At 34.7% G+C, this 23,010-nt stretch overlaps 2 protein-coding genes across 3 annotated transcripts in view; one reads left to right on the top strand and one right to left on the bottom strand.

Annotated features, from left to right (window-relative positions):
- Positions 1 to 16,842, bottom strand: part of ABCD2 (ATP binding cassette subfamily D member 2) — a 55,981-nt gene extending 39,139 nt beyond the window's left edge. For both annotated transcript variants that reach the window (XM_045830011.1, XM_045830012.1), the window contains exons 1-5: positions 15,731 to 16,842; positions 13,996 to 14,176; positions 5,244 to 5,359; positions 3,389 to 3,557; positions 2,594 to 2,688 (exon numbers count right to left, since the gene is read on the bottom strand). In XM_045830011.1, coding sequence (XP_045685967.1) covers positions 2,594 to 2,688; positions 3,389 to 3,557; positions 5,244 to 5,359; positions 13,996 to 14,176; positions 15,731 to 16,666 — 1,497 coding nt within the window. In that variant the 5' untranslated portion in view covers positions 16,667 to 16,842. The remainder of the gene's footprint in view (positions 1 to 2,593; positions 2,689 to 3,388; positions 3,558 to 5,243; positions 5,360 to 13,995; positions 14,177 to 15,730) is intronic.
- Positions 16,843 to 17,181: 339 nt separating this feature from the next.
- CUNH12orf40 (chromosome unknown C12orf40 homolog) overlaps positions 17,182 to 23,010 on the top strand; it is a 64,408-nt gene continuing 58,579 nt past the window's right edge. The window contains exon 1 of the mRNA XM_045829936.1: positions 17,182 to 17,312. Coding sequence (XP_045685892.1) covers positions 17,299 to 17,312 — 14 coding nt within the window. The 5' untranslated portion in view covers positions 17,182 to 17,298. The remainder of the gene's footprint in view (positions 17,313 to 23,010) is intronic.

Genomic DNA, 23,010 nt, shown 5'->3' with positions numbered 1-23,010 from the left:
TATCTTTATATAGCATGGATACAAATTTCTAAGTATCAGTGATATGGAATACATCATATTGCAAACTCAAAAATGAAAGAGCATTATGTTACTTGCATTATGTCAGTGTAAGGGGCCAACCAGTTCCATGTCTGTCCTTGACTCATTTGCTTGTATAACATAAGCTGAAATCTTTTTGTTGAAAGAAGGTAGTGGGAAGTGGGGCAGAAGGAGAATGGAAAGGGGAAAAAAGGGTTGGGACGGAGGTTAGGGGAACTAGGAATACATATGATAAGTATATGCAAAGCAAAAATGGTTCAGGTTCATATCCTGTCTAAATAATTAGACTTTCCTTAACAAACATTGATTGAATATCTGTCATGTGCCGGACACACTTCTAGGCACAGTGCATACAGAGTTGGTCAAGACAAAGTCCTTGTTCTCATGGAGCTTCAATCGGAAAGATGACAATAAACACATGAGTAAAAATGTAAGTAGCAATAAATGCTATTATGATAGCAATAGAGGAAAATTTTTAGGGAAAAATGGTGGCACTGTGAGGTTGGTGGGGGGCTTCTTTTGATCGAGTGGTCAGGAAAATACTCTTTTAGGAGGTAACATTTTGGCTGAGCCTGGGTGACAAGAAGCAACTAGTTCGATCTGGGGGAAGAGTGATCTCAGCAGCAAAGATAGCCACCACAGGGGCAGAAGACAGAAGCAAGCTTGAGTCTATAAAATCTGACAATAGACATTTTTTTCTGTTTAACTGTAGTCAAACTAAAATGCTATTTTGATAGATTCAAGTTCAAGGAAAGTCCTAGGAAGAGCTCAGAAAGAATTAATTTGTGATTTGCTGTGCTCTTTGACTAGAGAGAGAATTTAGGAAGTTCAATTTTATAGAAGCATAAATACTTCCCAAATGATTTTCCTAAGGCATGCACCATGGCAAAAGGTATATTCACAAAATATTTTAACAGGGTCATTCATTCTCTATTAGGAACTCCCAGAAATTTAACACACTTTGAGTCATGAGAGACTTGTCTACATTCATAGTTTTAGCATGTTTTCTGATATTTAGTAAGCAGCAAGTGTGAAGTAAAAAGAATTTCCACATTCATTGAATTTTCTTCTCTGAATGTTTTTTTTTTTAAATTCTGAAAGTCCAACAAAAGGATAAGAATCTTTTCTTCTAAAAATCTGTTTGTCAAACCATGCAGAGGAGACAGAACTTTTTATTTAATTTTAGGGAACTGAGACTTTAAACAAAATTCCTTTCTGAGTAAAAAATAAACAATTATTTAAAAAGTGTACCATAGTAACATATATCTTTGTAAAACTTCAAAATGTATAGGACACTTTCATTAGACTATTTAAAAATTATATAAAAATAAACTGAACTCTAATTTTCTTTACAGAAAGGGTATGATATATCCACAATAATGTAGTTAGTAGATGGGAGAATTCAAGACTCTTATTCTTTTTAATAAGTGGAACAATAAGAATTGATATTATGACACCTAACCTGACCCCCAAAAAAACCCTCTATACAAAAAGTCATAAGTTATACATTGTAAAACTATTAATAAATAAACATTTCATGCATGCCTCTCAAATGTTTCATTTCAAATCTACTTAAGATTAGGGTATACCTTTAGCACCTAATTGGTACTCATGTTCAAGTCCAAATAATTAAAGAATTCTATGGATAAATAAAGCCTCATCAAATTGTAGTTAAAATACAATGTCTCTTATATTGTATTACCACAGAATTTTCCCTGTTCAGTATTTCTCATCCTTTTCCAGGACTCTTATTAATTTGTAAATACATCTCTATTTAAACCTTGACCACAAGGTCTGTACTAAAATGATTAGAAGATGTATTGCCATGTTTGTAATTCTCTCATCAAGTCCAAACATGTCTTTGTTTGAACTAAAGCTCACATGCTTTCACTAGAATCACTAATGCTGATCAGCAAATTATGTGTACTTGAATTTCAAAATGTATGTTCGAATTTTGTAATGCTTTGAACCAGGGCCTCAGCTTTATTAACTGTCTTTACATTTTTGTAATCAAGATACAATATGTTAAATAACAGTTCATTCTCAACAGAGCTAAAAACTAAATTCCAATCCATGAATCTTATTTTTCCCCAGTAGAAGATATGATTATTTAAAATATAAATTAAATTTAGAGACTGTGTATTAACAGAAGTAGACTTGCTAATGACCTTTATTGTCATATTTTAGTAAACATATTATAATACAGGCTTGTAGTTTTTGAGTAATTCCTATAAGGAACAAAATTAAATTTTATTTTCAAATGTTAATTCTGAGAAAATTTCCTATTGCTTCCAAAAGTTTCCTAGTGTGGGCTCTCAGTGCACTATATTGTCGATATTTAACCTGGCAACAAAGCAGTAGAAGTCAAATTTCTCTTTTTCTCTGCTTCCTGAGGAAGCAACTGCTTCTGTGACTGAGCCACTGTGCATACCTTTCTTGATTTCCCCTCCTTTCCATATGCTCCTCCAAGTATTTAACTTAAGGTATATGAATTCTGAGTTGTTTTGTATGAGTGTGATGGCAACAATCAGAGGATTCTTGAATATCATCTTACTTTGAAGTTCAGCCTGGAAGCCACCACTTCTCCCGCTGGTGTAATTATGGGAACATTTTCACAAATAATTCCACAATCCACATCAATAACTTTTCCTGTAAGTTAAGGATCAGTTTAAGTTACAAAAACTATCATATGCCACTGCAAAATAAATATACTGTAGCAAAATAGATAAATTTATTATAAAGATAATTCACAGTAACAAATCATAGAAATAGATGCAAATATATATTTATATTTAAAGCAAATTTTAATGTTATTGGAACATTTTGACACATCTATTTGGGAAATCTCTCTTAGAAACATTTTGCAATAATCTCAAATCAAAATTAAGAGAGCAGAGCCAAGCTATCTGAGCCATACTCTTTATAACTACTTATTTTTGTAAATTAACCTTTTCTACTGAATAAACACAATGCTGTGAAAAAGGAAGACACAGAATAATACAATTTTTAAAAATATGATAAGCAAACTTAAGTTTTAAAACACAGAATGAGGAAGAACAATATGACATTAGCTCTAGTTCTGTTATTTTAATCTTAAAAGCAAACATTTCATTCTGCCATATAAGCAGTTTCCAAAAATAATTCTAGAAATTTTGTCCTAAATTAAAAAAGCGTAATATTTTATGGTAATGGTAGTCACCACTCCTCAAATTCCAACACTAACTTTAGGAATAGCTGTCTACTAAACATTGGTCCCTTTTAACAATTAAAAGCTACCATCTAAAGAGCTTTGGTTCTGTTGATAAACACTTAAATATACAAAAAATATAAAAACATTTGAATTGAAAACCTTTGATTTCCAATGTGTCACTGAGGGGTAATTCTATAGTAGCTCCACTCTTGTCCTGATTTTCAGATTCTTGTATGACAGCAGTTCTCTTATAAATGCCTCCTTTTACTTCATCAAAGACCCAAAACATATTGTATACTCTAGCAGTATAGCCTGCTAATTCAGTGACCTAAAACCAACATGAAGAAATAAAATGGAGTTAATATACCCAAGACAGACTTTTAAATAAATGTGCCATCATCTAAACCTCTTATTTAACCTCACAGGTACTATTTTATTATTCATGAGAAATAGACAATATATGTGGTAACTAAAACAAGTAACAATAAAAAGCTTGCCAAGAGAGCAACATAAGTGTTAATGTGAGTTTGACTGGAATAATAAAATACATTAAAAATTATTCGTTCAAATCAAGGTTCAAAAATGAAAGGTAAAGACTTCAGAATATGTGTATTAGTGAGACTTAAAAACCTTTCAGTCAAATTTCTAATTTGACCCTTATTTATATGAGAAATTTCATTTCCCGAAAATTAGAAGTTTTGTGAAAAGCTTAAGTTAATTCAATGAAATAATAATTATTTATTTTGGTATCTTTTTAAAATGGAAGAAACATATTTTTTCTTATTATAAAATTAGTGTTTATGAATCAAATCGGTTATCAAAATTCCTAAGTTTGTCAAGAGAAAATACCTCTTCTAGAGGATACCAACACTGGGGGTGAGCTTGGTGAAAACTTCAAATAATTTTCAGTCCAAATATCACAATTCAGCTTCTTTTCAAGTCAAGCATAATATATATGCCCAAAGAAAAACATTAAGTATAACTTTTTTTCTAGGAGAGATTATAAAATGAGATGAGATATACTATTCTTCAACAAATATTTACTGACCAAGGACAATAGTCCAGTTATTAAAATGGATATTAGGAATTTAAAAATGAGCAAGAGTTCCTGTTTTCCACCCAAGGTATGGTGCAGAAGATAGACAATTCTAAAGTGGAAATGCACCAGGTGTATTGTGAACACAAAGAAGGAATACCCAGAATCTTCAGGGAAGCCAGGAAGAAGGTGGAATCACAAGCTCATTTTATATGTGATTCTGGGAATCACATATAAAGCCTCTTGTTGAGGCCTGACTTGTCATGAAGAATGAGTAAAAGTCTGCAAGGTATATAAACAATATTACTAACTAACATTTATTAAGCATTTAATATATATTGTTTTAAATATTCTGCATGTATCAACTCATGACAATCTGATAAAGTCAATGCTATCATTACTTCCATTTAACAGGTGAGGAAACAGAAACAGAGGTTAAGGAACTTGATTAGGTTTGCATAATTTATAAATACAAGAGCAAGAATTTAAATTTAAGAACTCTAGCTCCAGAATCCACACCTAAGGACTTTTTAAATTTAAAAACAAATACATCATATACAGGCAAAAAAAGAGGAATTACAATTGATAGTATAAACTCAGAGCTAAGGATTAATAAAATACAGATTTAAAAGAAACCTGGATAAATTTATTTGTATAGAAAAAATCCAAAATCAAATGTAGAGGTCAATTAAAGAAAGGTAGAAGGCAATGGATTAGTAGACCAAGCTTCAAGGTGGAGTGGGCAAAGAGTGTCTGAAAAAAACTGAGAATTTGCAGTTCAAAAATTAAAGGGTATTAACACTTGGGTATACACTTGGAAATTGCTATCCTTTATCTTGATTATAGTCTTCACAATTTTTGATAGAGAAAAGATATGTTTCTAAAATGCTAAGTATATCTGAATATCTGATAACTTACATTTTGCTTGACACTCACAAATCTTATTTTAATCAAACTGACAACAAGAAATGCAAGTACCTCTTTGTATGAAGACATAATCCTTTCAACAGCATCGGCTCCAGAGGCCAATAAATTTCGAGCAGTGGTAAAAGCTTCTGTTCGTTCACTAACCATAGCTTGTTTTTGGCCATCCTCTAAATATAAAAACAAATACAAATCTATGTATAGATTTAGTTACTTTTTTTCAAGTAACTGTTTTTTTGGTGTATACAGATGAAATTGTGGCTATAACAGCCTTATGTAAATTTTTCAACAGTATTAGCAATCTCCTAGATATTTAATTATTAAAAATACAGTAATTTTACCAGATTTTATTTAAAGCTCCCTTTGTTTTATTATTCTTCTAGAAAAAGAGTTAGAACAATTAAATCAATAGGCATTAAGACTGATTTCATTTAGTATTCTTTCAATTCTTTCCAAATATAATTCCTGCCCTTACTGTAGCTAGGCAATAAAATACTACTTATTTTGTCAATAAAATTAAATTGACTGTAATATAAACAAATATTTCCACTGTGGTTCCTTTAATAGAAATGCAAATTAACCTCTGTCTACCTGCTTCAAAAGACTTTCACCTCACAGTACAGCAACTCCCCAAACATGCAATATTCTGTTTACCCTCTGATATCTGTACATATGTTTTCTTCTTACTTTAACATACTTACGTTCCTTTTCCACCTAGCTCTTTCTTCAAGAGTTAATTCTTTAATACAGGTTTCCATGGAAATGCTTGTTTAGATTTTTTAATAGGCTATAAGTTCCTTAAGGGTCAAGACTTTTAGTCTTTATCCTAGTACTCAGAAGAGTATCTAGCACATAATACTCATTAATGTGTATTAAATGAATTCATAGATGAACATCCCAAGTTACTGTCAATGCAAAATTATGGCTAAGAGTCAGGAGTTAGAGAGACTAGGTTTGAATCCAGGCTCTACTACTTACTGGTAAGTACTAAGGTAAGTAGAGCAAGCTACTTTATCCTTTCTATGCCTATTTTCTCATCTATAATGTGGGAAAAAATAGCTGTTCTTATTTTCTGTAGTTATTATTGTTATTATTGCACATCTACTCAATTTACTCTTATTCTTCAAAATTATTCTCTCCAGGTCATTATTTTAATCTTTCCATTAATTTGATCCTTTATCTGGTGCTTCTATAGATTATCTGTGAATTAATATAGAAATTAGAATAACACATCCATACCCACTTTAGTATCTATTTCTCTCTGATTTATCTCAATGTGAAGGGTTTTTTTTTTTCTCCAGAACAATTATTTACCTTATGCCTCAACATGACTACCAGGAACTTTCACCTTTCCTTGCTTATAGATATCTCAGCTGAGTTTGAAAGGGATCGGTGCATAAGTAAAATTTACTCAGCAGACATTTGCTGAACACCTAGTTGTGCCAGGAATTAGGTAAGGTGCTAGAGGGTATGCACAGGTAAATGTTATTTTCAGATTCTTTCTTGAGGGAGCTTACAGTTTGGTAGGAGAGAGAAGCCAAATTCCCAAATAACTAAGCTGGGAAGCCTATGATGACAGTTAATGTGAGGTGTTTGAAGGAGGTAAAAATCATTCTTGCTGCAAGAAACAGGAAATGCTTCATGGAGGAATAGACTGCGAGGGAGGCCTTGAAGACCACATACAATTTTAACACATCATAAGTATAGCATAAGTAATGGCACAGAGAAGGGAAATTTCAAGGAATGCCAACAGAATGATAAATATCTTGGTCAAAATACAGTGTAGGTTGTTGTCGGGCACCGATTTCGTTTGAGTGTGAGAATCACCATGAGTTCACTGGCATCTGTTATGGTAATCCAATATGGTCTCTCCCGTTAAACACTACTCTAGTGAACTATCATTATTTCCCATGAAGTTAGTTTCCTTGAAGAATGGAAAAAGAAAGGCTTTGAGTGCTGGTATAAATGAGAAATGAAGTATATGATTGGATAAATATACTGGGAAAAGAGTGTAGATACTCTCAAACACTTTTAAATGTCTGAAAAATTTAGATAAGTCACAAAAATAATTACCAAAGGATTCTCAGTAAGCTACCAAAATAGTAAATTGCTGTTATCAGTTAAAGCTCTTAGAATAGTATTGGCTCACAGAGAATCTGGCTGATGATTAAAGATAACTGTAAGATTTTATAAATTGTTTTAAGAGGGGTTTGAATAGGAGCTTTTACTATCAGCCTCTATTAAGAAGAGAAAACACTAGCATAGGTGGACTTGTGTTTGATGTGGCCTGGTACTTCCCACATTGCTTTGGCAGATTAGTGTTTATCAGGTTTCTTCATGCTTTTAGTAGTAAAATTACAAATGGCTCTGGACAGATTCATTTGACTTCCATTGTACTGGCTGTTCTCTGGCAGATGATGTGGACACAGTGCCAGTGGTATTGTGTCATGCATATAACAGCCAACCATATAACCCCTCCGATGGGGCCAGAGAAGTTCATGACCTAAAGCACTCATCTATTTTGTGTCATAACACATTTTATTTTCCTACTGAATATTGTAAATGTTTTGTCAAAAGTTCCCCTTAGAGGGTTTAATATTTAATACTGTATCTTCTCATTTTACCAATACTGTTCAGCTCTGCCGTTAAGTATATACAGGGTCCGGCACAAATAACACCCCCTTTTTATTACAAAATCATAAGCATATAATTCTGTAACTTAACAATATCACACTCAAGTATGCTGTGTGACATTTTAGGTGAAATGTTCAAATGAAAACTGTAAATTATTATACCCATATTTATACCCAACCAACCACACTTGGTAGGGTAAAAAAGCAGGCGCTGTTTCTGCCAGACCCTGTATTAAAACATGGCCACATCTTGTTATTTCCCTGAAAAGGCAAGAATGCACTTAAAAAACTGAAGTTGCCCTGGCTGGCATAGCTCAGTGGATTGAACGCAGGCTGTGAACCAAAGTGTCGCAGGTTCGATTCCCAGTCAGGGCACATGCCTGGGTTGCAGGCCACAGCCCCCAGCAACTGCACATTGATGTTTCTCTTTCTCTCTTTCTCCCTCCTTTCCCTCTCTAAAAAATAAATAAATAAAAATCTTAAAAAACAAAACAAAACAAAACTTAAGTTATATCATTATACATTTTTCAAAACCCATAGAACTGTACAGTACAAAGTGTGAGCCCTAATGCAAACTATGCAGACACTACTGGCTGTGCTGGTGGTCTGGCTGCTATCTTCCCTGCCTGTGAAGGTGTCTGGGATAATGGCTGGTGGGAGGGACCTACAGGTAGCTTTCTCTGACTTTGCCCAGAACTGCTTTTGATATGAAAAGAAGAAAAGTGACCTGTAATATTAAAAATTGAGGTTATAGCTGTCAGGTAACTATTTTCTTCACAAAATTTCAGTTTTTCTCTTAATACAAAGTGAACAAAGGGGTAATTTCCTCCAAAAACATATAATAGAAACTATATATATAATTAACTATTTCAATGCCTTTTCAACCATTTGGTCCCATGATTAGTTGGTCTCAAACTAAGTGAAGTCCCTTATAGAATTAGTTCTAAATAGCTAATACAAGGCAATGCAGTGAAAGGGGAAAAAAGCAATACTCCAGGAATTGCATAATGACCTAGCCTTAGTGCTTCCACCAGCCTTCTGTGTGACCTTAGACAAATCTGGGGTCCCAGACTAGATGATCTGTAAGATCCTCTTCTGATGTGAAAACAGCATAATTCCATATGAAATTCTGTAATGTGAACTTGAACATAATTGTCATCCTGTCCTTACCATAACATTTCACTTAAAGTTGTGGGTAGATGGTATAACAAGTATGCCATGGAACTAGTTTCCTTTGTTCCTTCCCACCAAAATCATGCAGGCTCCTTCTCTTATCTGCATGTTTACCCTAGACTCCCCAGTCACTTTCAAATGCCTTGTCCCTTTAATGACAATGATCATGCCAACAAACATCTATTGAGCATTTCCTATGATACAGGCATTGTTGCAAGTTTTATGTATGCAATTTTCTTTAATCTGCCTAACTATTCTGCTATAATTTCCCCCATTTTAAAAAATGAGGAAATGGAAGCACAAAAAGGTTAAACTATTTGTCCTTAGAAAACAGTCTAATAAACAAAAGAGCCAGATGCTGACTCTGGAGCGCATACAGTAAGAATACAAATAAACATTAACATTGCTTCCACCTAAGTTCTCATTACTGGCCAAGAACTGTTTCAAAGCACATGTATATAATATATATAATTTCATAACAATTCTTTAAGATATGTATTATTTTCTTTATAGTTAAGATAGGAAAACTGAGGCAAATAAAGTTTATATAACTTTCTTAATGATAAATACATTTAAATAGCAGAATCAAGATTTAAACAGTGACCTGCTTCTTTCTTTATTCTATTTTTTTCTTTCTTGCATCCTACTTTTTCTCCCTTTTCTCTTTGACATTCCTCTCTCATTCACCCATTTTTTCTATCTTAAGTATAGATAGTGTCATATACTTAATTCATCTCTACCATAACGGATAACTCCGGGCAGAAGAGTAAATTAAGGTTGAAGACTATAGACTATGTGGCATGCAATTCTAAGACCTAAAGCCTCAAAGATATATAGTCATCTAAAAATAAATAAATTATTTTGTCTGGGTAAATTGAAATTTATATGTGTTGTCACTTTAGGTCAAATGTACTTAGTAAATGCACACATATAAACATTATAAGCATTCATGTAGAAATTACAGATGATATCGAAGCACACTATCATAATAATGTCATTATAAATTCATTTTCTTCTTCTATGAAATCCTTATAATGCTTTTCTTTGTATAAAATTTTCTTTTGAAAAGAAGCTTTAAGAATCAGTTTGTACCTAGGCTTTACTCTAATCAAAGATATAAAAAGACTTGTACTCAGAAAATTATAAGACACTGAAGAAAGTAATTAAAGAAGACACAAATAAGTGGAAGCACATACTGTATTCATGGACAGAAAGAATCAACATCATTAAAATGTCCATACTATCCAAAGCAATCTATAGATTCAACGCAATTTCTATCAAGATACCAATGATATATTTCATAGAACTAGAACAAATATTTCAAAAATTTAAATAGAATCACAAAAGGTCCTGAATAGCAACAGCAATCTTGAGAAAGAAGAAAGGTGGAGGAATCAGGCTACCTAATATCAAACTATACTATAAGGCCAAAGTCATCTAAACAACATGATACTGGCATAAACACAGACATATAGATCAATGGAACAGAAAAGAGAGCTCAGAAATAAACACACTTTCAGAGTCAATTAATATTTGACAGAGGAAGCGAGCACATACAATTGGATAAAGACAGTTTATTAAATAAATGGTGTTGGGAAAACTACACAGATACAAACAGAAAAATGAAACTAGACCATGTTTTTACATCACATACATGAATACATTCAAAATGGATTAAAGACTTAAATGTTAGAGCTGAAATCATAGAAATCCTGGGAGAAAAACATAGGTGGTAAAATCTCAGACACTGCTCTTAGCAATATTTTTTCTGCTATATCTCCTCAGGTAAGGGAAATAAAAGGTAAAATAAACAAATGGGACTACATCAAACTAAAAAGGTTTCACACAGCAAAGGAAACCATCAACAAAATAAAAAGGCAACCTACTGAATAGGAGAACATATTTGCTGACACATCTGATAAGGGGTTAATATCCAAAATTTATGAAGAACTTGTAAAACTCCACATAAAAAAAAACAATCCAATAAAAAAATGGGCAAAGGACTTGAATAGACACTTCTATGAAGAGGACACACAGATGGCCAATAGACATATGAAAAAATGCTCAATGTCACTAGTCAGAGAAATACAAAATAAAACCACAATGAGATATTGCCTCACACCTGTCAGAATGGCTGTCATCATAAATCAACAAACAAGAAGGGCTGGCGAGGATATAGAGAAAGGGGGACCCTTTTGCACTGTTGGTAGGATTACAGATTTGTGCAGTCACTGTGGAAAGCAGTATGGAGATACACCCAAAAATTAAAAATGGAACTGCCTTATGATCCAACAATTCCACTTTGGGAATGTATCTGAAAAAGCCAAAATACTTATTAGAAAGAACATAAGCATCTCTACATTCATTGCAGCGTTATTTACCATCGTGAGGATCTGGAAGCAGCCCAGTGTGCATCAGTAGATGAGTGCATAAAACAACTACAGTACATATACACAATGGAATACTACTTGGATATAAAAAAAAAGAAGAGAATTTCACCTTTTGTGACAGCATGGGTGGACTTGGAGAACATCATGCTAAGTGAAATAAGCCAGTCAGAGAAAGACAACTACCATATGATTTCACTCATATGTGCAATCTAATGAACAAAAGAATTAACAAGTAAAATAGAGTCAGACTTATAGATAGAGAGCAGGCTGGAAGCTTTGTGCAGGGTGTGGGGGTGGGGGGCAGGCTTGGTGGTAGAGGTATCCAGCAAAAAGGAAAAAGGGCACATGGACAACAGTGTGCTTTTTAGGAGTAGGGGGAGGAGAAGGGTATAAGGGAGATAAATGGTAATGGAAAAATACAACAACAAAAAAAAGAATCACATCATTTCTCTTGAATCAATATTATCATGCCCATCTAAAATTCTAATGCTGTTTCTTTAATTTCATATGGTATTTTCAGGATTTGTAGGATATGTTTTTAAATATCTTATTACACCATGTACAGAGGTAAGGTTGTTAAATTCTTTGCATACATTGTTTACATCTTACTGCTTTCTGTGGGGTTAATTTGTCACCATTAATAGCTGCATTTTCTCTGTTGTATGTTTACTCTAGGGCTTTCTAATAAGACCAATGCTTCCAAGGCATTGGAACAGAACTAAGGACTAACAGAACTATATTATAATCTTGTAATTGGGGTTGCTGCTAACATAGGTTATATATGAAACTTTAAAAATATCCATAGACTTAGATTCACTATGAATACCTTATAATTTTGTCAAATTTCTTAGTAAAACTAATCTTAAACCCATAGGTTTTTATCTTTTTTCTTCAATATTCTTGAAAAACCAATTTATTTTATTATGAAAGGATTAAGTCTAAAACTACCATTACTAACAATGCCTTTTCAATATAAGCTTTTTAATAATATTTTTAAAGAACAAATTTTGAAAATGTAAAAACAGATGAAATCCAGTTTCCCAGGGGTGTAAAGTCACTGTCTATTGTTGAGTTGCACAGTATACTTGGTATATGGGTAGTACTTTTCATAAGGGATTGGCAAATACTAAATACCAAAATGAACAATTTCAGGTTAAGAATGGCTCAAATTTGGTAAGTGTCTTCACAAGAATTAGTTAATGTATTGAAGTACTGCTAAAATATACAAGCATATGGACAACAGTGTGGGGGCTGACTGTGGGAGTAGGGGGTAGGATAGTCGGAGGAGAGGAAAGGGGGAAAATTAGGACTGTAATAGAATAATAATAAAAAACAAAAATAAAAGGAAAGCTATGGTAATTTTTTACTTGTTTCTATTAGATACCTTCAAACAAATAACTATTCAACCTTAATTCTACTGCAAAAATAACTGCAAAACAGCGTGAATTGTTACATTATTTTCAGTGTTACCTTTTCTTTTCTACAAATAACCACGTATCAAGAACATGCAGAGCATGCTCTGTGCTTTATGAACATTACTCTATTAAGTAAACTCTTACAACAACCCCTGAAGTAGGCTTTCGCATTCTCATTTCATAGATGAAGAAACTGAGGTTTAGAAAGTTTAAGGAACAACTTAGACATATACAGACAGCTAGAGGGAAAGCCAGTTGAGAAAAGCTCTGTCTCACTACGAAGCCCAAGCATTTGTCTAGCTCCTTCAACACTAAAGCCAGTTCCGTCAAGTGGTTTTCAAAGAGGAGGGGAATGTTTTATTTTGCAGAAATAGCAGAAAATGCTGCTTCTTTATTTAATTCCCCTCTGTCCCTGCCAATCAAGATCCAAACTTCCATCTCAGCTAAGTATTACACAACATTTTAATGTTGTCCTTTTTGCACTTATATTTTTCACTGTTCCAAAGGATGAAAATATTGGTAAAAATCATTGAGGTGGTGATAGGATAGAATTAGAAACTTGCAACGTGAAAAGCCCTTCCCCCACAATACCACCAAACCATGCTACATAGGAGCTTATCTATACCACCTACAAGAAAGAAGAGACTTGTACCATGGCATGAAGCACTCTGTGAAACCATAGTCCTGGTTACCTAACTTTTCATAAATCAGGGTAGATCCAGTTATCAACTATTTATAGAGTAAATGCACTGGGATGTACAGAACTGAAGTTGGCAATGAGTAAAACTTGTACTATAGCTTGTTTTGAAGCAACTTTGTTTTGAGTTTAAATGTTAAACTATATAATTATTTTACATTAGGCAGGGTAATTAAAATTGCTCAAGTTCAGCTCCTAGAAACCCTGCATCAGAGATCTCTGAAATGTTTAAGAACTGGAAAGATGTTTTGAACCACTTGTTAATGTGGCTCAAATGAACAATTGGGGCCACATTAACAAAAGTGCAAATGAACTTTGTAAAAAATATATATTGCTGGCCTTATTACTGGATGTCAAAAAGTCCTCCATTGTTTCTGACTGTTAATTACTACAGAATGATGCCTACATACAGAGTTTTGTTCATATAAAACCAGCAGTGATACCTTCAAGAGAAATAATCTTAAATATGTATTTGAGATTAAGCATGAAAGCCATTACCACCATCTGCAAAGCCAGTTGCAGTGATAATCGGTACAGCCACCATAATTAGTCCACTGCCGCTCCAAACATACTTCATCAAGAACTGCTCTATCATGATGTACCACAAACGTTTTGATAAAATGAGGTTCATTTGGTCTGCTAAAGCTTTGTAACTTTTCTGTAGTTGCTTCATTTCTACCTATAAAGAGAAAAACAGTTAAGAATTAACTTAGCCTGAGGTATCAAAATAAATATTGCACGCTTGAGGACTTTCTTTAAGGATAAGTTACATATTAGTTTGTTCTACTTAGTATTATATTATCCATGATGCTAACAACCAATAAACACAGATTAACATCAGAATTTAGTCATTATTACTTAGCTTTATCACACCTATAACATTAAAACAACCATGATACTCAGTAAATATAATGTTTAGTATAGAAATATATATGATTTATAATCATGATTTTAAAATGATATGCATAAGATGTTGAAATTAAATGGTATTCTATAAGATATGAATATGTAATATTAGAGCCTTATCCTTTTTGATTATACAAAAAATATCTAAAAATAAACACATGATACATATATGTATAATTAGACTTCAGATTTGAACTAACTCAAATTTATTGGATTTTGTCTTAAATTCAAGAAACCTACAGCATGATATAACTTATATCATTATGTTCAGTGATTCAAGAAGACTGATACATCAATAGGATTTATACAACATATAAGGCCAATTTTCAAGTGGGAGTAGAAGTCCTAAATTTGCTTTCAAGTTTCTTATTCAGATTGGTACTGCTATAATTTTTTTTATAATTTATGATGCTTCAAAAATTAAATACTTCTGCTTGGTAATTAAAATACCATTTTCAACTTTAGAATACCTTAATATTTTATTTGCCGAGTCATTTGTATTAAGATTTCAGATGCATCACCTTAAAATTACTGTCATATTTAATATTATAAAGTTACTTTCATGCACTGCAATTTTAAATAATTAGGCTAACTATTTTAAGGGTCTGCTGAATGTTGAAAATCTTTAATATTTAAAATAACATTCTGGAACTCCTTTTCTCCTCCTCATTTCTAATTTTAGGTTTTCTATCAATGCTAGACAGAATTTCATTTCACTGCCTCCCTTTACTTGTGTCAAAATGTGGTGCTGAACATTAACTAAGAGTAATGGAAATCCCATTTGTGAGACACAGTCTCACTGCACTTCTTAGAACTTAGGACACCGAATCACTGACCAGACATGCAAAACTGTCAAACTTGTCTTTCAAATGAAAGCATGTTTTTTCCTCTTGAACAAACAATAACAACAACAATAACAAAATACCATCCTAAACTTTCCATCTCAATAGAAATGTGTTTACTTAGTTTCCAAACATATGTTTTCTTCTAATTTTGTAGAACTACCTACCAAGTTAGAATTTAAGTTTTAAGAAAAGGCTTTAGAGATAATTCTGAGCATGTGTGGGTAACTGGGAATAAGTAGACTTGTTTTTTTACAGCACCAAACATTTTATTCTCATGAAACTTTAGATAGGTTTGCACTCTATAATTTTTTAAACAACTTGTCATTAAACAGGGTAATGAAGCATATATTTTAATAAAGGTTTAGATGTCACAGGAATCTAAAACGCTAAAGTGGGTCTATCAATAGTACAACAGATGGTATCTAGCACTGAAGTGGCAGCTTGAAGTCTCACATTTCACCCATCACCTTAATTTCTCTTACCTTATGTCCTCTGTAAAAGGCAATTTCTTCAACATTGGCTATAATTCTGGAGTGAACATACCGTAAATAACCTTTTCTATGTGCTTCTTCAGCCACCAATTTACCAAATTTAGGAGAGCAAGCTTTCAGCACTTTAGCAGTGGCATATACCACAAGCCCTGCTATTAGAGTGGGCCCAATTGGGCTCGCACCTCTGGATCTGGCAGTCTGGATGAGCGTATAGGAGGTCAGAATTACATCTAAAATAGGTTTGGTCAGATTGGAATATAAGTGAGCCACAGATTGGGAGAACATCATAATATCTTCAGTAAGAGACTGGTCAGGGTTTGCCAGCCTCCCATCCATATTGATCACTTTATAATAAGTCAGATTTGTAAAATAGGTTTCATAGGCATGGTCTACTAGGCGAGTTCTGAAGGCCAAAGCCAATTTGCACTCCAGGTACCTTATTGCACTGTTGACAAAAGTGGCAGGGATGGCAATCATAAGCCACTTGATTAATTTGATGATGAAAGTCCGAGGTTTCTTTTCCACAATGCTTTTTACAATTTTTCCATCCAGACCAGCAACATAGATAGACAAAAATGTTCTTGAGATTAGAGCCACCGAGTGGAGGCAGAGCCACCCTGTTTCAGTGGTCACAAGTTTTGGAAAGAGGATTTTTCGAAGTTCTAGTAGCTGTTTGAAAAAATCTGCATTCACTCCAGGCGAAGGTTTTTTACAAGTAATCTCGGTGCAATGCAGAACTTCTCTGTTCTCTGCAGCTGGGTAAGCTTCTTTTCTCTTCCTGTGGCCACTTTGCTTTAAATGCTTGCTAACGATGGGATAGAGGGTTTTCAGAGCATATGCCGCAGCCACCAGGCAGGCAGCCCTTTTAGCAGCATTCGATCTGGTCCATTTCACTCGATCAGCTGCTGCATTTAGCATATGTATCATTTTCCCAGTGACCCAAACCGACTTCAAAAAAAATTGTTTAAAAGATCATCCTCCATGGGGATCTCCGGCAAATATTTCAGAAAGTCCTACAGTGTTCCATACTCTGCAGCGTTTCTCCTCTTCTGTGTTTTTGTTTTTAATTTTGTTCTGCTGTGACAGATGCAGCAGAGCTCCGACTCCACTGCATCTACTGGGGATGATTCGCTCAGAAGCTCAAGCTGCACCAAGTCTCCCCAAGCTCCACCCTCTCAGGCCCCTCATTGGCTGTGAGGGCGGTGGGACCTTGGAATCCTCACTGCTTCCCTTTGTACCTCGAAAATGTGGAGAGAGCAAAACCAATTACATCCTTAAACTGGAATTCAGAGAGTTAAATGTCTATTTTTGGAGAGGTCGAATCAAGGCAGCTCTTGGCGACAAAAACTGCTGTAGCTACTGAGCATGCTCAGCGTCACTTAGCAACCCACGGAAGTTTCAGAACATACATCACTTCTCTAAGGTTTTAGTAGATACCACAAGGGGAAGAGCAAAAAGAAAGGGAGATTTCCGAAACCTATAAAACTGACGAGGAAAAAGGAACGAGGGAATTGAGGGACAAGAGGATCACCATGAGATGAACATGAAAAGGCTGTGGAATGACTCTGAAAGGGTGAGAGAAGAAAGTGACAAGTGGAAAGGGAACTGGAGAAAATACTTGAATCTGTTTTGCTGTCTGTCCCCCACCTATTTATTTCTTTTTTTCTGTCTGTGATTTTATATGAAGCCCCAGAACCTATCAGACAAGTTGTCATTGAGGGTAGGTTTTGTTTTTGTTTTTGTTTTGTAAATAAACAGAAGTCTGTATTATAAAGTAACTCTTAAAGTAACTCTTTGCTACACCTCCATTGCTATGTTTACTTGTCCTAATAATAAAAGTACTCCAGCCCCATATCTGCTATTTTTAGCAATGGAGTTCTGATGCACTGGTATTTATTTACAAGGTGACTACTAAATAAATGAGAGCAATGTTTGACTTCTGCCACCCCCTTACGTCCCTTGTTACTTTGGAGGTATGTGACTCTATAATCAAACGTTAACCATTTGGGAATCCAACCAGAATTAGTGGAAATAACTTCTCCAGGACCTTAGTTCATTTTTCAAGAGTTCTTTCTCTTTTGAAAGCTTTTGTTTGTTTTGTTTAGGCTTAGAGATAATCTATTGGCTACTTCCCATTTATATTTTAGTTATTTTATAAATATCACGAGTATTAAAAAAATTATATTCCTAATGGAGGACTTAAACAGCTAAATAGATAAGCAAAATTCTGCATACTTAAAAAATATAAAGGTCATTTTATTTTAGATAAGGATAAGCATATTCTTGAATATGCAAAAACATTTTTTGCTTCCCCCCCTCCCCCAGCCCACAACATACATGCACACATCTAGTCAGCTAGAAGCCTGGAAAGATATGCATTAAACTAGAATAGAGGTCATCACAGATCTCTTTTTGTTTGCATTCAATTCAGCAGGTTTATGAATACATGAGTGGCTAATTCATGCAAGTCTCTTTGTTAGCTGGGCCACATTAGCAGACAATCTGTCATTCCATTAAGTCTATATGTAGAGCTCACGGTATCATAGTAGTTTATTTCAAAATCTTATGTTCCTAGTCTCATGCTTTTCATGTATTAAAATAAGTCTGTGTTATATCTATACATTTTAATTCTTTATGTTATATTTCCAGACTGTGTAAGATAGGTGGAGGGCTAGGGTAAACTTAACTAGGGGTGATGAGAGGATGTTCAGCCAGGCAGAACATGGGTCAGAAAGCAGCTGGCAGTTGAGGCAAGTGGCTTGCATCACTGGCATAAGACAGCCATAGCAGGGCAGGAACAGGGCTGTGGGAAATTTAGGGGCAAACAACATTAGACATCCAAACACGTCTCCACGTCGCTGTAGATAGATCAGTTTACCAACCGATAATAAGGACAGAAGAAAGCTTTTAATGCTTAGAGTGAAAAAACTTGTTAGAATGAACAATTAGGTATGAGGAAAATAATCAAGACAGGAATTTGGTTACCAGAATTGTGGTACAAGAAAGGCCAATTACTGGAACTGGGGAAAAAGTCAATGTGAAATTTGACTGGATGTTGAGTCACTGAAGTACAGACAGAGCTGTAACCATTTAAGTTCCACTCCCACTCTTCACCCAGAGTCAGGGTTGAACTTAGTATCTGAGACTAGGATCAAGCCTTCAGGGAAGGCAAATAAAGAATTTGAGACGACAGAAACATGATAGGTATTTCCAGTTGGAAATAAATGCCATTTAAGTAAGAAACTAAGTATGTCAAGGTACTTCTTTCAGTTTTTCTACTAACAGCATGAAATTAAAGCAAAGAAAATGTAAATTTCATTTGAATTCCAAATTATGTCAGCAAAAGGAGGTTAAAAAAATCACTTAATTTAGTAAACATAATTCAGCCTAATTTTTACTCAAGTTTCTCAACTTTACATGTGTTTATGTGGGAAAGTAGTAAAACTTTCTTAAGAGGACAGAAATAATCTTAGAAAAAGATTTTGTAAATGAGAAATAATTATCAAATTACTCTTTCTGAAGTGTGAGACTCAATGTCAGTGTCAAAGTGGACACTATCAATATCCATGCAAGAGCAGGGTTAAATAGATTTATAAGTATTAGACTACATATATTTACATATATATGTAAAATAAATTAAAGTTTAAGAATTTGGATGGATTTCCTTCTCAACACATGCTAAGTATTGGGTTGGCCAAAAAGTTCATTTGTTTTTCCTGTAGGATGCCTCTAGAATGGCATTGGAGATTTCTTGCTGGACTTTGCTCCAGTTGGGTAGATCAGTTGAAGTTGACAGTGATCAAACTGAGACATTAATTGAGAACAATCAATGTTATACCATGTGGGAGATAACCGACATACTCAAAATATCCAAATCAATAGTTATTTGTGAAAATTAAAAAAAATGTGTCTTTTATTTTACGGAAAAAAACATACGGACTTTTTGGCCAACCGAATAGTATTTCATTCGTGCTGTATTCTTTTCCCTAAAATAGCACAGGTTTGACTCATTACCTATTAGATATCCCGGCCTTTGTTTTTCAACCAAAATATCTTTTATTTTTTAATTTAAAATTTATTTTTCAATTATAGTTCACATTCAATACCATTTTGTATTAGTTTCAAGTGTGTAGCATAGCAGTCAATCATATACTTCACAAAATGTTCCCCCTGATATTTCCAGTACCCACCTGGGACCAAACATAGCTATCACAATATTATTGACTATATTCCCTGTGCTGCACTTTACATTCCCGTGACTATTTCATGACTGCCAATTTGTACTTCTTAACCTCTTCACCTTTTTCATCCAGTCCCCTAGCTATGCTAGCCTTATTTAGTGAGGCATAAACATTGAAGATGAGACCTTAGGTCAATATTTAAGCTGTTACAAATAACTACCTAAAATTGGTTTATAAGGAAGTGTATTTTCTGAGAAGGAAAAAACAGTAAATATCTTGTCTGAAGATGTGTCACATAGATTAATCTTTCCTTAGCCTCATTCACCACCTCCACTTCCTCCCTGTGACTAGAACTAAAGCTGTGACTCTAGTTAGGAAGATAGATAGTTCTGTTCAGCCCCTGGTTCTTGACTCTTTTTAACAAATTGGTGGACTTCTCCTTTATGTTCTTTCACATACAATATAGCCACACACAAAAATGTTAATCATTTAGCAAATTGTTTTCTCCTTCTAGTTAATTTAATCAGGTTGAGACTGTTTTAAATGTTGAAAACAGGAAAAGCTAATACCATGGACCATTGATCTGTCTTGACTGTATGGTTTAATTACTGAAAAATGACCAGGTATTCCATGCCTAAGACTAATTTGTTCTGAAATGCTGTATTCACCTGGCCAAAGACAAATGTACTTTATTGAATTTTTATTATAAAAATCATAATTTATATCACTAAACAAGATGTCTACCCTGGGACATAATCCTATTTTATGGTCTATTTCCCAATGATTTAACTGAAAATGTATATATTTGAAATGATAAATATTCTCCAGGTTTAAATCAAGTGAAGAATCATGACAATGAGGGGAAAAAAGTATTTTGTATTTTTTTTGTATAAAAGTATTTTGTATAAAAGTATTTGGGACAAAAGATTTCTAGTTTCTAACCAAAGCATTAGGAACAGCTTTTAAGACATTTTGTGAGAATATACAAACACCACAAAAATGAGTAGTAAAACCTAATTTTTGATTTTTATTTTTCTGTAAGGAAGGAGTTTAAAGCCTTTAGGTCTCTACGGCTAAATCAAGTTTTGATCAAGCTCTCTCAGAAACACAAAATGCACAGAACAGCAAATTACTAGAGTACAGTGTTTCTAATAAGCAGTTTACTGACTATTAAACTGCATGTGAAAGATCCTTAAAGAATTTGTGTAGAGGAGGGAAATGCAGACAACTGTAATTGAACAACAATAAAATAATTTAAAAAAGAATGTATAGAGTGATAGGTGGGAATGGAAACATCATCTTTAGGATTAGGGATCTATGACTTTGTCTTCGCCTCCTTTTTCTTTGCCAAGACTGATCTTCAATCTGAAAAAGAAGGCTGAGCCCAACAAAGAGCTAAATAAAATTATGGTGGAGGTGGTTTGAAACACCAACCCTGTGGCCACAGACTTGGTATCGCATTTAACTTAGGCAGCCTTGCCTAGGGAGTGAGTCAAAATTGACTTTCTTCTCTTTAACAGGGCAGACTGCTTCCCACAGTATCCCTTGCTGCCCTATCAAGACAGGGTCTCTACAGAAACCTTAGAGGCCTCGAGTAACCTACCTGGGTCGCAGAGGCTGTCGGGAGAACCAGGAGGAGTCTACTGGGGCCGCAGAGGCTGTTGGGAGAACGAGGAGGAGTTTACTGGGGCCACAGAGGCTGTCGGGAGGCGCAGAAAGAGCTTGTGTGAGCGCAGAGGCTGTCGGGAGGCCAGGGTAGAACTTCTGTGGCCGCAGAGGCTGTTTGGGTGGCCGGGCCAAAGGGCCGCAGAACCGCACAGAGCCAGGTTGAGCCTAGAAACTGCGGCTCGCACAGAACCGAGGCGTGCGCTCGGCAGCCGTTGGGACCTCCGAGTCTCCTCAGGTAGAAGTTTTGGGAAGATGAATTGGGTCGGTGGTTCCCGGTGAGTTATGCTGCTGGTCTTGAAACTGTGGTTCTTGACCGTGGATATTTATTCCCGTAATGATGTAACTTTCCTAGGCCCCCAGGGTAAGACAGAGCCTTAGCTGGAGAGAACTTGGTAAGACTGGGTCTTTTAATCATTATCCAAGCCCGGGAACCCTATTCCGGTGCCCCTTCATAAATGGAGAGCAACTCAGCTTCTCAATGCCTTTTTCCAGGCTTCAGATGTGGGGTCCGTTGTGGGCGAGGGTCCCTGTTCTCCCTTCCCTCCTACCATGTCCTTTCCCACTAATGAGGCCTCTGAACACCTGATCCCTCTAATGCCTTCTTCCAGTGTCAGACCCTCTCTCGGGAGAGGTTTTGTTTGAGGCATTATATAGTCTTTGCATGAATTTGGAAAGTATTCTGGAAGAGGCCATTCTCCGCTGCCCTTAAATTTACTGTTGAGGGCATGAATCCAAATTAGTGTTTCTTAAAAGGAGGTAAGGGGAATAGTTTTTACTTACTAACTTGAAAGAAACTTTATAATTTATTTTGTATTTAGGATTAATCCCATAAAGCATTATAGGTTGACAATTTAGTTTTATATAACCTAATCATTATGGAAATCATGTTGGCCTGTAATTTCATTGGTCAAATTCCTTTTTATTTTTTATTTTTCACAAGTAGACCCAGGACAGTGGTAATATGACTAGAATATAACATTTCCATCTTAAGGGATTTTATAAGAGGGAAAGACAGACGGCTTTTGTGTTCTCCAAGTACTGTAACTATGTCTGATAATTTTAGCAGGAACATTTATTTTGTTGAACATGTTAGCATTGTATTTTAGGAATTTATCTGAATTATTCTTGGCAAGTGTTCTAGCATCATCCTTCCAACTTGGAGAAAAGTGAAAATTCACTTATAAGCTTCACAAAAGTTAGTTGATGAATGATAATTTGATGTTTTTGAATTTGACTTTAAAATGTGAATATTAGATGATATGAAACCATTTTACAAATGCTTAAGCACTATTAAACTGTAGGTATTAATTATTATTCTGTCATATATCTCCAACTCCTGCTTTTCAGGGAGCAGTGAACTGCAGGAAACATGTCTAAGATGGTGTTTCTTCAAATGAGGTGGTGCTGCACCTGGAGGTATTA

The sequence above is a fragment of the Phyllostomus hastatus genome, unplaced genomic scaffold (assembly GCF_019186645.2).
Source record: "Phyllostomus hastatus isolate PE091 unplaced genomic scaffold, TTU_PhHast_1.1 phas_scaffold_93, whole genome shotgun sequence".
In the NCBI taxonomy this organism is placed as follows: Eukaryota; Metazoa; Chordata; class Mammalia; order Chiroptera; family Phyllostomidae; genus Phyllostomus; species Phyllostomus hastatus.
The sequence above is the reverse complement of the archived record's forward strand: the minus strand, read 5'-3'. Positions and strand labels throughout refer to the sequence as shown.